The sequence below is a fragment of the Astatotilapia calliptera genome, chromosome 3 (genome assembly GCF_900246225.1).
Source record: "Astatotilapia calliptera chromosome 3, fAstCal1.2, whole genome shotgun sequence".
Classification (NCBI taxonomy): Eukaryota; Metazoa; Chordata; class Actinopteri; order Cichliformes; family Cichlidae; genus Astatotilapia; species Astatotilapia calliptera.
The window spans coordinates 50,806,373-50,821,989 of record NC_039304.1 but is presented as its reverse complement, the minus strand read 5'-3'; the positions used below and the strand labels follow the sequence as shown (position 1 = coordinate 50,821,989).

The window sequence follows — 15,617 nt, the reverse complement described above, 5'->3', positions numbered from 1 at the left end:
GATGTTTGTCCTTTTTTCCATGAAAGTTTAGTTCTTTGTAGTTGTTGATGTAGGTCATCTCAGTGTAGTAATCAGCTAACAGACACACACACACACACACACACACACACACACACACACAGGTGGTGTTTTCCAGTGCAAAGTGCAGCTCGTGGCCAATGACCTGAGGCTCTGTGTTTGGACAGTTCGCCTGTTTGTTCATTGGGGACTGGATGAAGACGAAGTCAGACGCACGCCATTTCACACAGAGACAGACCCAGAGACCAGAATCGCCATGACGACTGAATACCATGACAATGTGGACGAAGAAATGAGCAATTTCTGGAACAAAGGTGCCTGTCTGTGTCCACCTGTCTGTGTGTCCACTTGTCTGTGCGTCTATAAAATGAAAAACTCATGTCCTATTTGTGTGTCCGCAGAGCCTCGTACTGTCGATTTCTCCAGGTTCTCCAGGTACAGACGATGGCTCTTTCCTGCTCTGACGGCTACTCTCCTCGTCATTCTGATCATAGCTCTGGGAGCCAGCAGTGAGTACACTCAGGACACAATAGGGTCACTATTCATTAAAATAGACACCTAAAACACAAGTGTGTAGATTTTCCTGTCTGGCCTGCAGTGCTGTTTATCCTTTTGGATTTTTCCAAGTGTGAGCTGCCCACTTTAGGAGATATTGACTTTAGAGGTGTCTGGCTTCACTTCAGCCACAATATAGTGAAATGATGCTCAGGTTGTTGCTCTGAAGGTGTAAAACATACATTAGTTTGTGGGCAGTGACTGACCCCAAACCAGCATTTTCTTGTTTCTTTCTTGAAACTCTTTTCTGTTTACTGTCTTCCTCTATCAACCAAAAGAGGTGTGTTTTTATCTACACAGTCGTCATTTTCCATCCTAATGACCGGAAACTTTCTCTCAGGAACTTTGTTCTCAGATACTTGACAGTTGTCGCCTCTGCTGTTTAAATCCATACAAAATTAGGAGTCTGTTAGGCTAAGATGCTATGCTAATCCAGAAGACAGATAGCAATCTAATGTTTCACTCACATTTCCTTGATTTATTCTTTATTGATAATGATTTATATAAGGTCATGCATACTTCAGTTGTTCATCTTGATTGTAAAGTGCTTTATGACTCAGCTGGAGGTCCAGTTGATCAGAACACCACTGCACAGATTTTAACTGGCACCAACAAATATAAAAACATTTTTCTCGTACTGCCAAATTCTGAAGTTGAAATACTGCTAACTGATTTTAAAGCATTCAATGACCTTGCTCAAGGGAGACTCATATTAATGCATGTGCCTATGTGTTTACTTAGAACAGTGAATGGAGCACTGCTGGTTATCCCAAGGTCTCAGCTAAGTTACTGGGCCTTTTGCTGAGAGAGCTCCCAAACTGGGTTACAGTCAGCCCATTGAGGTCAGAATAGAGATCCAGCTGTGTAATTATAAACTACTGCATTATATAAACATGAAATCTGTGTGGAACAGCTGACCCGTATGATGTGTAGAAGACCACAAAACATTTGTTATTGAAGATACAGTTACCGTGCCATATCAACAAAACAATGACCTTTAAAAAAAAACTTCAGAAAGCCTGGAGAACAATAGTTCAAGCTTTTTAAAAGATTACAAAAAGGCTGGCTCCGTGGAGGCAAAAGATAAAGAAAGCAATGGTGCATAATGTGTGCTGCGCCATAAACAGTTAAGCAGATGTAAATAATGAGATCACAAAATAAGGTGAACAACAACAGTAAGTACTTTTATGTAATGGTGAGAATATAGACAAAGATCCTATGAAAAAATGATTAAGTATTTCTTTTCGGTAATGATTTGAAGAAAATAATTATTATTTTATAATTATTTTTTTTTATGTCTGTGTGTTTGCAGACACGTCGACATGGAACCGGTTGTGGTCCTCGGAGAAAAGTGTTTCTAATCTGACTGAATCACTGAGGGACACACAGCAGCTCACCAAAGGTAGCTCAGATGTACTCATACTGTGATACCAACTGCTGCCTTTTTCGTCTTTTTCACACTTTAGTTTCCCGTCCTTCTACCACAGATACAGCAAAAGAAGTTTTGTCAATGAAGTTTGCAGTGGAGAACAACAAGGACCAGCTGGCATCAGGTGGAAACTCTGCAGAGCAACACTTTATCCACATTGACACTAGCAAGTAGTTTTATTAACATACCTGTGCTTTGTGTGTGCAATTCCTCAGTATCAGAGGCACTGAGGCAGCTCTCAGTCCTGGACGCTCTCCGCAGGACGGTCGCCGAACTCAAATGTTCTTTAGAACGCTTGGTCAACAACGGTACACAGCTCCTGTCTAATCCTGTTCCCTCTACTTCATTTACTAAAGATGCCCTCACAGTTTTAAGCTTATAGAACAGCTTTACCGTTACTAAAGAAGAAGCCTGTGTATAAATGTGCCTTGGTTCATTGGCCCCCAAGTCATTTATCTCTGAGTCTGAGGCATCTGATGAGCTCAGACTAACTTCAGACACCTGCAGGCATTACTGGAAGGTTTAAACAGCTTCTTGAAGCTAAAAACCAAAATTCATGTTTCTTTGTATAAACTGTAACAAGCTAAGGCAGAAAGGTTTTGTCTCTCTTTGGGGAGCGAGGTCTTATGAGGAAATTAGTAACTAAATCGTGTTATTTCCTAATTTAAGATTTGTATTAAGCTCTCCAATTGTTCCATTTGTTTATTATATTTATTTGTTATTATTTGTTTGGCCGTTTTTTATTTTAGAATTTTCTTAACCATGTGATTGTGTGCTTTCATCCACTGATCTTTTTTGAAAAGGATGATGTTAATCTCATCATATTTCTTCACCAAAAATATGTTTTTCTAAAACTAGTTCTCACAGCGACTGTCTAACATCTCCTAGGACTGTCCCCTGTTAAAGAAGGTCTCCAATATCTAAAAGTGTATTTTTGAAATGACTCTTATAAAACATGGAAACCAGACACTCTCTGTCTGTCCGTCTGTCAGGCACAACAGCACACGGCTGTTGTCCTCTGAATTGGGATTCTTTCGGCACCAACTGCTACTTATTCAGTACCACGCCATTATCGTGGCACGATGCCAGAGACTGGTGTAATGGACACGAATCTCACTTGGTCATTCTTCTCACTGACGAGGAGTGGGTGAGTTGGCTGGCCCTCTCATCTGTTTGCACTGACGCTCAACTTTGTGATGCATCTTAAACACACTGTCACCTCAACAGGAGCTCTTTTGTGATGAGCTAATCAATAAAAGCCGAACTATAGCTCATGTATGTGACTGAAAAGGGGAGGAGCCTGTATTGATCCTTGATTGAAACTGAAAATTTGAGTTTTCTCTCCGTCTGCCTTTACCAGGATTTTGTGACCCAGCGTAGCGTGGGCTCCTTCCACTGGGTGGGTCTGACTGATGAGAGGACTGGGCAGTGGGAGTGGGTCAACCAGACACCCTACATCATGAACCGGAGGTAAGCTGTTACACTTAAAAAAAAAAAACAACTGATGGTATACATGCAAGAAAATGAGGGGTTGTGTTTTTTGTAGTGCTAATTAGGAAGAGAATGTAATTGTTCTGCCCATTACTCATGCCGGTCTCTTAGACTACCAATCAGGTGGAGTCTCTGATCGATCGTTGCCACTTTACTTCCTGAATGGAAACAACGGTGTTGTATCAGTGCAAAGGCTTGCCACACACCACTCCGCACAGCACACTACGGCAGAACATCCCATTAGCATTCCGCTTTAGCATACAGTTTTACACAATAATAAACAAATGAAGAGTACATAAAACTGATGTTAGACATGTGTCCACCAAGCACTTATTACACTCGGTGCCCATCAGCTAATCAAACATGTTTTATGTGCCTGTACTACTTAGCTATATCGTGTGCGGAACAATACAACTCACCTCTCGTATGGCTACGGCAGACTGGCAGCGATTACTGCAGCCAGCCACGCCGAGAGGGGGGGCGCTGTTTCCCCATTGCACTGATATTTGTGGCAAGTGGAATAATACCACATAAACACTGTTACATTTGTTTGGGGTTTTTTTTTTTTTGCTAAAGGCACCACAGTCCAAGTATGATGAACCTTTTGTTAAAAAAGATGTTTCTTTTGTTTTTTTTTCTAATTGGGCATATTTCTAATCTTTATTCTTGTTCATTTTTAAACACTATTAGGTAATTAATCATGAGTAAAATATCATGAGTCAATATTATCAGGAAACCATCTGCAACATTTTCTATTTACAGTTAACCCAGAGTCATTGTGGGACAATGATTTTTAAAGAATACTAATTGTAGAATGAATAGATTTAATAGACGTTATACTCAGTCCCATCATCACTATCATTATGAGCTTCAGGAAAAACAAAGACATCCTTTTTTCCAATATCAAAAGTTATGAAGTGGCGAGGGTGTCCTGCTTTATGTTTATGAGGAGTTCACATGACCTCACATGTTCTTTTTAAAGAAACGTACAAAGAGTATGTCACACATAGTACGCAAAGGACAAAAGGAAAAGTGTCCAGAGAGCCATAATCATGGAAAATCATCAGACATCAACGTTAAGCGGCATCTTCGGGACTACCACTTCCTCCTCAGCTGTACTCGCTGCTGACATCTGAAAGTCTTTTTGCAGGACCTTCATAGTCCAGACCTCCAGGCAGGAAAAAACAGCCTCTTCATTTTGTTGCTGAACTGAAGTCTCAGTCCTCAAGCACTTCATGTCACATCTACATTATTATAATCTCAGGGGTACACCACTATTATATTTATATTATACTGGTCGTGCTTATGTGTGTTTGGGGATAACTGTAACTACAAATATCCAAAACTTGATTCTGTTCATCTGGACGTAGCGTTTTCAGTGGGAGAAACGTTGAACAGAATCAAGTTTTGGAGATTTCCTTACCTGGATGATTGAGCATGCATCAAGACATAACTATAAATAGTTTTTTGGCATTATTGCGTTTGTGTTTGAGAAATTCTGTGCGCATTTTCCCATATAGTTCATTGTATGAGCTGCAAAAATGTTTATAGCGGCTGTGAAGTTGGACTTTTTACCTTGAAAATTTGTGGGAACTGAGTGACTGCTGGAACGAGCCTCAATTGGACATTAGAGGAACTGCAACTTCACGTGCTTTGATGCTGGCTTCTCTTGTCTGTCATGGTGGTTGCAGCTCACCTTAAGACTCACTTTGTATATATCATGTATATATCTTTCTACGTAGCACTCATAATTCTTATTCTCATGTATATATCTCATGTATATCTCATGCACATATCTTTCTTTCTACATAGCACTTTAATTCTTATTGTTTGCACTGAAGCACCGCAGCAATTTCCTAATGTTGTAAACCTCAACATCTGGCAATAAACCTATTCTGATTCTGATTCTGATTCTGATTCTGATTCTTTTGTAGGAGGTGGAAACCTGGGCAGCCTGACGCCTGGACCCATCATGGTCTTGGTCCCGGGGATGAAGACTGCGCTCATCTTCATTCTGATGGACGTCTTAACGATCTGCACTGCTCCAGCAAAATGCGCTTCATCTGTCAGAGGCACACCATGAAGAACTAAACTCAGATGTGAGCTGTGAGCTGACACCATTGAATAGTGTGATTACAAGCTACCAGAATGATCTCTTTCTGCTGTGCTGAGGGAAAGGTCATTAGTGCTTTGCAGTTTGTATGTTGTATCAAAATCTTGATGTATCTAATTTTCCAGAACTCCACTGGTGTCCAAAAATCTAATAAAACACATCATCAATTTCCCTGAAACCTTCCTTCATTATCCCGAACAAACCAAGAGATTAAAAGTTCTTTAAATAGTTCTTTGAATTCCTGAAAGAGTAGCCCAAAGGAAAACTCTCCATGATCCAGATCAAGTGTTGCTTAAGCCAAGTCACTTTTGAGAATTCCTTAATTAAATGACCAGGTTCCTTAAAAAAGTTTTGAACTTGAAGTGCATTAAAAAAGCTCCCAGGATTCTATGGAATCAGAACGATGCCACCTTGAAACGAAACCGAAAAAAGATATTGAAACCGAAAAAAATATTGTAACTGAAATAAATGTACTGAAAAATCTTGTATTGAAACCGAAAAAAAAATTGATAGTGAAAAAAAAAAATTAAAACTGTAATTTTTTTGTTTTCGCTTACAATTCTTTCTTTCTTTTTTGGGTTTCAATCCATTTTTCGGTTTCAATCCATTTTTTTTCGGTTTCAAACCATTTTTCGGTTTCAATCCATTTTTCAGTTTCAATCCATTTTTTTCGGTTTCAAACCATTTTTTCGGTTTCAAACCATTTTTCGGTTTCAATCCATTTTTCGGTTTCAAACCATTTTTCAGTTTCAATCTGCTGGCACTGTTTTGGCGTCCGGGGGCGCGCTGGGGGGGCGGGGTTTCCGGCCCGCATGTATTTGCATACATTATAGAGGCCACTAGTGCTGACCAAGCTGCCATCTTTCTCTCTTCCCGTCTTTCAATGGCTGCTTCAATTTCAGCTTGAACCTCCAAACCGCAAGTAAGTAATCATTTTTTGTCATCTTTCCTTGCTGTCCCACTGGACTGGACATTAGTTTAGTTTTTTTAGCTACATCTGGTGAAGTTGTGGTAAAATGCTAGCATTAGCCTATTCGTCGTAGCAAGCTAGCCTGAAGCTAATATTTGCTAAATTTAGGGACACCCGTGTCTCTTCAGGAGTTGGAGGCCGGTGTTCTAGGAGCGGATCTCAGGATCTCAACAGGCAGTGTTGGGCAGTAACCAGTCTTGGGTAAGTTACTTTAAAATAGTAACTTAGTTACATTACTAGTTACTTCTCTCAAAAGTAACTCAGTTACTTCAAGTTACTCGTTACTTTCAAAGTAACTAGTTACTAGGAAAAGTAACTTTGGTTTTACTCAGAATTCTCTTGTTAATGTGTTGCTTCCATAACTTTGCCAGTCTTCTAGCTTGCTTACTTGCCACAAGTGCACTGTGCCACCTGCCAATAGAAAGGAAAAGATAATGTGCATATTTCCACGAGAGAAATCCCACGCCTGGACCGTCGTTGACCACCGCCATGATTCTAGCCTACGTCACAGTGTCATGTGCGCCTTTTACATCCAACACAAAAACTGCAGTCGTGGTGCTTTCGATTGTACTCAGAACTCGGAAATTCTGCCTTCTGAATAGGAAGATGTAGGCAACACCAGACTGCAGACGAGCTGCATACATGGCTGGACTGGGACAGAAAATTGGCCCGGGCATTTTGACTAGAGACCGGCCCACCATTATAGGAAAAATCATAAAGCCTTTGAATGAAAACAAACGCTGTTGTGACAGTGATGTACACTGTTCTGATGGTATATATGCATCAATCTATCAATCGTTTGTTGTAAGATTCAGATAATTATTTAATAAAAGCGAGATATTTTAAATGAGAATAAGAAAGTATTTCTTTGTGCCCCCCTCTCCCTGTTAATGCCCCACCTTCCCCCCTTGGCTAAACTTTGCTAGACCCGCCCCTGCACAGTTACCAGCTGTCAGCTACTTAGAAAAGGATCCTGGTGTTATTTGTCTCTCAGCAACAGTTCATAACTTCCCTTCAACTCATTCATGTCACCTAAAAGGTTAAACCTGTTTCTCCATCACAGCTCTGATGATTCAGTAAGGACATCTCCTGGTTTCATCTTCATGTTTCCCTCTCATCACATAACCAAACCATATCATGACCAGCAGGTTTACAGCTGTGGCTCCAGCAAACATCAGCTGATACTAGAAATTAATATTAAATAAATTCTAACAATAGCTGATCAAGCTTAAACGTGCTGCTGTTGTTTAGCGCGACATCCGCTGGTTTCCTCTTTCTGGCGCAAAGTGGGCGATAAACAAACAAGAGAGAAAAGCCGATCAGCTGATCACTGATCAGTTTTCATGATTGAAGTAGAAACAGAAGAGGGAGGGGGGAGAATGAAAGAAGAAGAGACAGCTGCAGCGTAAAGACACAGAATAACTCCAGCTTTGTGCCTTTTTCATTGTAGCTGAATTACGGGACAAACTGTTCCTTTTCACCTCAATAAGAAACGCGTAATATTTTCTCTGAATACCAGACGGGACGGTTGGCAACTCTAATAACTTATGAACAAAATAAAGTTCAACATCAGTAACATAGCACCACCCAGCTGTATAGAAACTCCGTCATGCTAGCTAGCACGCAGTACGAAAAAGTCAGCATAACGAAAATAAACTCCAACTAAACTTGGTTCATATCTGACCCAGAGAGACTGCAGGTCATAACTTCTTACCTGAAGTTCAGTTCACACTTGGACCGGCGGCCGCCTCGGGTCTCTTTTCCTCTTGCCTCCCTTTTCCTTCATCCACCTGCCGGCTTCCACCACTTGCTAATGTTACTGAATCTGTGGAAGCTCCGCGATAGCCACCACACGAAGTAACGAGTAACGACCCTATCTAAATCCCAGTAACGACTAACGCGTTCCTGATTTTGGCATAATAACTAGTTACCGTGCTCGTTACCACAATAATAACGTAGTTACTGTAACGCGTTACTTAATAACGCGTTAGTCCCAACACTGGCAGTAACATAATACATGCACCGGCGTTACGTATTTAAAATACAAAATATGAGTAAATGTATCCGTTAGAGTTACTGTTCAATAGGTGATATTGAGAATACAGTTAGTTTGTTGAAATAAATGGATTACATGGCGGTGTTTTCCTGTTTCATACAGTGGGGCAAAAAAGTATTTAGTCAGCCACCGATTGTGCAAGTTCCCCCACCTAAAATGATGACAGAGGTCAGTAATTTGCACCAGAGGTACACTTCAACTGTGAGAGACAGAATGTGAAAAAAAAATCCATGAATTCACATGGTAGGATTTGTAAAGAATTTATTCGTAAATTAGGGTGGAAAATAAGTATTTGGTCAATAACAAAAATACAACTCAATACTTTGTAACATAACCTTTGTTGGCAATAACAGAGGTCAAACGTTTACTATAGGTCTTTACCAGGTTTGCACACACAGTAGCTGGTATTTTGGCCCATTCCTCCATGCAGATCTTCTCGAGAGCAGTGATGTTTTGGGGCTGTGCCAAGCAACACGGACTTTCAACTCCCGCCACAGATTTTCTATGGGGTTGAGGTCTGGAGACTGGCTAGGCCACTCCAGGACTTTCAAATGCTTCTTACGGAGCCACTCCTTTGTTGCCCGGGCGGTGTGTTTTGGATCATTGTCATGTTGGAAGACCCAGCCTCGTTTCATCTTCAAAGTTCTCACTGATGGAAGGAGGTTTTGGCTCAAAATCTCACGATACATGGCCCCATTCATTCTGTCCTTAACACGGATCAGTCGTCCTGTCCCCTTGGCAGAAAAACAGCCCCATAGCATGATGTTTCCACCCCCATGCTTCACAGTAGGTATGGTGTTCTTGGGATGCAACTCAGTATTCTTCGTCCTCCAAACACGACGAGTTGAGTTTATACCAAAAAGTTCTACTTTGGTTTCATCTGACCACATGACATTCTCCCAATCCTCTGCTGTATCATCCATGTGCTCTCTGGCAAACTTCAGACGGGCCTGGACATGCACTGGCTTCAGCAGCGGAACACGTCTGGCACTGCGGGATTTGATTCCCTGCCGTTGTAGTGTGTTACTGATGGTGACCTTTGTTACTTTGGTCCCAGCTCTCTGCAGGTCATTCACCAGGTCCCCCCGTGTGGCTCTGGGATCTTTGCTCACCGTTCTCATGATCATTTTGACCCCACGGGATGAGATCTTGCGTGGAGCCCCAGATCAAGGGAGATTATCAGTGGTCTTGTATGTCTTCCATTTTCTGATGATTGCTCCCACAGTTGATTTTTTCACACCAAGCTGCTTGCCTATTGTAGATTCACTCTTCCCAGTCTGGTGCAGGTCTACAATACTTTTCCTGGTGTCCTTCGAAAGCTCTTTGGTCTTGGCCATGGCGGAGTTTGGAGTCTGACTGTTTGAGGCTGTGGACAGGTGTCTTTTATACAGATGATGAGTTCAAACAGGTGCCATTCATACAGGTAACGAGTGGGGGACAGAAAAGCGTCTTACAGAAGACGTTACAGGTCTGTGAGAGCCAGAGATTTTCCATGTTTGAGGTGACCAAATACTTATTTTCCACCCTGATTTACGAATAAATTCTTTACAAATCCTACCATGTGAATTCATGGATTTTTCTTTCACATTCTGTCTCTCACAGTTGAAGTGTACCTCTGGTGCAAATTACTGACCTCTGTCATCATTTTAAGTGGGGGAACTTGCACAATCGGTGGCTGACTAAATACTTTTTTGCCCCACTGTATGTTAGGCTATGGTCTCTCTATTTTTGGTAATTCCACGCCGGTGGAAACCCAAACAAAACACGCAATAAGAGCCTCTAAAAATTATTATACAAAAATTATTTAATATGAAGGCAATAGCAGTGTTACAGGCATCGCCCTAAACAATGTAGCCTCATGGGCAGTGTAGTACGTGCTGCAGGGAGAATGGACTGCCATACCCGTTATGTGTCTGTGAGCGAGGGAGGGAGAAAAAAGAAAAGTACGAGCTGTCACGGAGCAGAAACGGGAGCTGGAAGCATGTAAATATAATAATAACCACTAAAGCCAAAAAGAGTGCCTGACGAGCCCAGCTGTAAGTAAGCTGTTAAGACTCGACTGTACACCGTGTTCGTGTTTTCCTCCGAAACAATAAGCAGCCTTTCAACGGCTCTCTCTGTCTCTCACTAGCAAACTTGACCCAGACAACAAAGTAAAGCTAGTTTTCAGCTACGAGCCCAACACGAACCGGACGTATCAGCCAGAGGTCCCTTTACTACGGTTCAGAGCCGCTGACCTGTTTTATATACGCGCTGAATAGTTTTCTACACGAGATCGCTGCAAAAAGTGCAGCCTTACCTAATGTCCACCTACTGTTACTCATTTATATTAAGATTTTAACATCTAGTTGGTATTGGTATGGCGAGTAGCCTTCAGTAATAGTAATAAATCACACAGCAATAGTGCATTCATGTAGTTGTAAAGTATTCAGAATACATTACTTCTATAATCTTTGGTGGAATACATTTTAAAATTAACCTTCCCAACACTGTCAACAGGTTAGCACCTCATACCACAGTGCATCAAAGCAGTCTCATGAGCGCTGGAAAGGACAAGCCCAGAGCCCAAAACAGACAGTCCAGGAGATGACAAGGTTAGTAATTGTATGGTGAAAATTATACTTTGTTATCTTGATTGGCAAAAGAAAAGTAAATACAAAATCTGCTTCTCACATATAGGGCATTTACAAGATTTTTTTTTTTTCAAAACTTCAATTTCTTTCATTACAGCTGTCCTGTGCCAGAAGTTCTGTTGACCCACAGTGAGAGGCATCATTTCAGAAACACCAGGAAGACTGAAACTCGTCGCCAGGATCAAGCAGGGCTCGTGATCTTCACCAGCAGCTCCCTCACAAGAAGGATAAACCCAGCATTTCATGAACACTAATGGAGACCTTTGCTTTGTGTAATGTTAGAAGTTGGGGAGAACATAGCTAGGATTTAATGATTTAACAAATCTTTTAAATCCTTTGTCCTCCACAATGCTAAATGGCTGGGAGTCCTCAATCACCATGCTGACCAGTCTTTATCTATTTGAGATTGTTCTCCTGAGGAAAGACAATAAAGATAAAGCACAAATATAAATATCACACACGTAACTTATAACAGTTGTATAATATTGTTATATCATTTAGTAACATTACTGCATGCTATATTATCATGGCATTTGATGGCTCACCTGGTCTTGCTCCACAATCGGTGTCCCCCTTATTCTCATGCAAAGCTCTGTAGTGCCTAAGCATGGATGAGGTGTTGTTGTTATATCCCAGCTCCCTGGCACAGAGCAAAACTTCACCTTGTACAAAAGTAAAGCCACTTAACATAAATTGTATTGCACCATCAGTATTATGAAAATACATCTTCTGTAGAAATTTACATACCTTGTTGGGAGGAATAAGATCAAAATGTTCCCACACATCAGATAATCCTCAGAGGGTCTGGACTTTTACATAATATAATAGAATAGAATTCAACTTTGTTGTCATTGCACATGCACAGGTACAGGGCAATGAAATGCAGTTTGCATCCATCCAGAAGTGCTTTAGTGATATAGGTATATTACAATATATATTAGCAATAATATAGATATCTAAGTATATTACAGAAATGGGTCTATTATGGTATGTTACAATGTACACGGTATGAAGTATGTTAAGAATATTCTATAACTATAAGTATGTACAGGCTGTAGTGAGTACAAACTATGTACAGGCTATGAACAGGATATAAATATGAAAAACTACAGAAATCTGAGATATACAGTTATACAGAAATGTGAACAATGCAAGTTATAAACAGTTGTAGGATTGAAAATTATCATATGTACAGAATGATTATTTACACAGAACTATACAGTAGTGCAGGTAAGTAATAGCTATAAGCTATAGTAATAGCTTTAAGTCCTGTTGAAAGTTAAATATATGTTGTGCTCTCTGGTTACTCTGGTATGAATGACTCTGAATTACTTTATGATAAATAACACACTATTGTCAAAAAACAGTGAAAGAATTCCAGATCACAAGTTTTTAGTTCAAATACAAGTAACAACCTTTGACTTTAATCAGGTTTTATTTAATTGTGTCAGAGAAAACATCACGTGCTCTTCATGTAGCTGAGTACATTCAGTGTTTAAAACAGAAGTTGTGCAGGTCTGAGATCAGCAGTTTTCTGAAACACCAAACTGAGGTCCTGTTAATGCTGATGTACAGTGACACAGTTACAGGGGTGATTAATCCTTTTGACTTTTTGTCTTTAAATTTATCAATAAAACAGCTGCAGCTTTCACTGACAGCACATGTGGTACTTTAACCTTTGTACTGTTTTCTTCAGTTAATTTTGGAGTTACTACAAAGATTGAAGCTATAGGATGATCTGTCTGCTGTCACTGGGTGGTGCTGAGGTCTGAATCTGAGGACAGCTCCTGTAATCACAAACAGAACAGAATCATCACAAACTGAAATATAAAGTTTATCTCTCAAATCTGAAATAGAGCTGATCCTTCTCTGTCCTCACACACTCGGGATCTGAAGTTGTTCAGTCCTACAGTTCTGCCGACAGCTGTTTATTTTTTTTATTTGTTTTAAAGGCCTTATATACTAACACATTTTCTAATATTATGTTTACCTTTGAGTTGTTGATGCTTTATAAATGGACATCTGCAAAGATGAGATGATGGAGCAGGTTTCAGTCGAGGTTCAGTCTGCTGCTGCATCCTGGTCACAACATACAGAGGTGTTATCAGCTTAGTATTGAACAAGAAATATTAATGTTTCAAATTATTTGTCCTAAAGGATGGAAGCTGTACAGAGTACTGAACATGTGACTTTGTGAACATAATTCATTAAAAATAATTTGGACAGTTTTTTAACCTGAATATTTGTAACAAACTCAGTAAAAAAAAAAAAAAAAAAAAGCAAAAAAATAATCAGAGGAAAAATGTAACATTTTAACTTAAGCTGACAAGCGGAAGTAGTTGGTTTCAGTACATAAGTATCGGGCTTTGCTATTTAATCCGTAGCTATTGACTAATGAGGGGAATTTAAAAGTTGGCGTTAATGTCCTTCCACATGTGGAAAGCGACAGAAAACATGCTGCTGTTTGCACATATTTAATAATCAGCTCTGCGCAGAAGCAGAGTCCAGCCCGTTGCTCTTACAGTATAATACTCATAATAAAAGTACAGTAACCGTGGTCACTGAGCAGCCCGGTGCGTTTCTCTTGATTTCTTTAGTCAGGGTAAATTCATTCACCTGCACGGGTTAGCTAAACGAACTTTACAAAACATGTTTCCCCGACAGCCGAGTGCTCATTTTAGCTAGCTAGGTCCTTAGGTAGCTAGCTAAGGACCTAAATTACGGATTATCTTACAAACACATTTAACTTACCAAAAATAATGCGGTGGGGCCTCAGGTCCTCCTGTCCGGTAGTCCAAGTTACTGAAGAACACCTCAGGCTGTCACTTTGAAATAGTCGGTAATGTAAACGCTGGACCTCTCGGCATCTGCCATTCCCGAACAGACACGTGCGAGTTTGTCCGTGACCGCAGCCGCGTCGTCAGTGTTTTCTCCAGTCATTGGTCAGCATTATAATATATGCAAATACATGCGGGTCGGAATCCCCGCCCCCCAGCGCGCCCCCGGACGCCAAAACAGTGCCAGCAGATTGAAACTGAAAAATGGTTTGAAACCGAAAAAAATGGATTGAAACCGGAAAAAAAAAGAATTGTAAGCAAAAACAAAAAAATTACAGTTTCAATTAATTGTTTTTCACTATCAATTTTTTTTTGGTTTCAATACAAGATTTTTCAGTACATTTATTTCAGTTACAATATTTTTTTTCGGTTTCAATATTTTTTTCGGTTTCGTTTCAAGGTGGCATCGTTCTGATTCCATAGTATTCTTGAAAAAGTCCTCGAGTTAATGGATCATTATCTATGTTGCAAATGTGGAGAAGAGAACTTGCAGTAATTTGCTTTTCACAGAGCGACATTTCAATTTATGCCTGCACATTCAGACTTGAGATATGAAGCATCATACCTGGGGTGGGGTGGCTGTAGCTCAGGTGGCAGAGCAGGTCAGCCACTAATCAGAAGGTCGGTGGTTCAATCCCAGGCTGCCTCCTAGCTGCATGCCAAATATCCATGGGCAAGATACTAACCTTGTTTGCCTACTGGTGGTGGTCAGAGGGCCCGGTGGCGCCAGTGTCTGGCAGCCTCGCCTTTGTCAGTGTGCCCCAGGGCAGCTGTGGCTATAACGTAGCTTGCCAGTTTGTTAATGTGTGTGTGAATGACTGAATGTAGTGTAAAGTGCTTTGGGGTCCTTAGGGACTGAGTAAAGCGCTATACAAATGCAGGCCATTTACCATACCTATGTTTTAATGTTGGAGGAGTCTCCTACACTAAAGAAATAAAACAAAAAATGCCATCCTCACTTCAAGACTTCTCTCCAGACATGAAGTCAGGGCTGTAACATACGAAAACATAAACATGTAGCAAAGTCCAAAGAAGGCCATAAAACCTTAGTCTAAAGTAGACATTGACAGCTGAGGTACACAGTTAACATTATAGGGAATAACAGTTTTTAAGATGACTCAAAATGTAAAATACTGTAAAATATTTATTTGAACATGGATTGTGTCCATTTTTTTAAAATGTCCACATTATAGTGTATTTAAAACAACAACTGTTGACCAAAGTGCTTTGCATTTAAAATCATCAAAAGAGATAAAAACATTGGAAGAAAGGAAGCATAAAATTAGAATTTGTTTATTTTTCATTTCCTAATTTTTTGCTAAGTGTTCACATTTTTGTACACTGTATGGGGTTATGGGCTACAGTCTAAATGGCTTAGATCTGTCTTGGCTGACTTAAAACATGTTGGTTCTACAGCCATCATCATAGCTAGGATTATGAACTTGAATTGGGAACTCAGCTGTCTGCAATCTACTGACATCTAGGGGTGAACATGTGACAACATTTAAAGAAGTT

The 15,617-nt window shown here is 40.3% G+C and overlaps 1 protein-coding gene and 2 long non-coding RNA genes across 3 annotated transcripts; 2 read left to right on the top strand and 1 right to left on the bottom strand.

The window, feature by feature from the left end:
• The first annotated feature begins 184 nt into the window (after positions 1–184).
• Positions 185–5,784, top strand: LOC113019741 (C-type lectin domain family 10 member A-like). The gene is made up of 8 exons (XM_026163561.1): positions 185–332; positions 420–527; positions 1,886–1,975; positions 2,061–2,126; positions 2,218–2,310; positions 2,995–3,149; positions 3,363–3,472; positions 5,428–5,784. The coding sequence occupies exons 1-8, from the start codon at positions 275–277 to the stop codon at positions 5,582–5,584; spliced, it is 837 nt and encodes a 278-aa protein (XP_026019346.1). The 5' UTR covers positions 185–274; the 3' UTR covers positions 5,585–5,784.
• A 545-nt stretch (positions 5,785–6,329) lies between these two features.
• Positions 6,330–11,509, top strand: LOC113019771 (uncharacterized). Its single transcript, XR_003272086.1, has 3 exons — positions 6,330–6,777; positions 11,132–11,226; positions 11,363–11,509. It is a non-coding gene; the product is annotated as an uncharacterized LOC113019771 (long non-coding RNA).
• Positions 11,510–12,915: 1,406 nt separating this feature from the next.
• On the bottom strand, positions 12,916–14,280 carry LOC113019770 (uncharacterized). The gene is made up of 3 exons (XR_003272085.1): positions 14,017–14,280; positions 13,256–13,344; positions 12,916–13,052 (listed from the first exon to the last, which is right to left on the bottom strand). It is a non-coding gene; the product is annotated as an uncharacterized LOC113019770 (long non-coding RNA).
• Between the last annotated feature and the right edge of the window lie 1,337 nt (positions 14,281–15,617).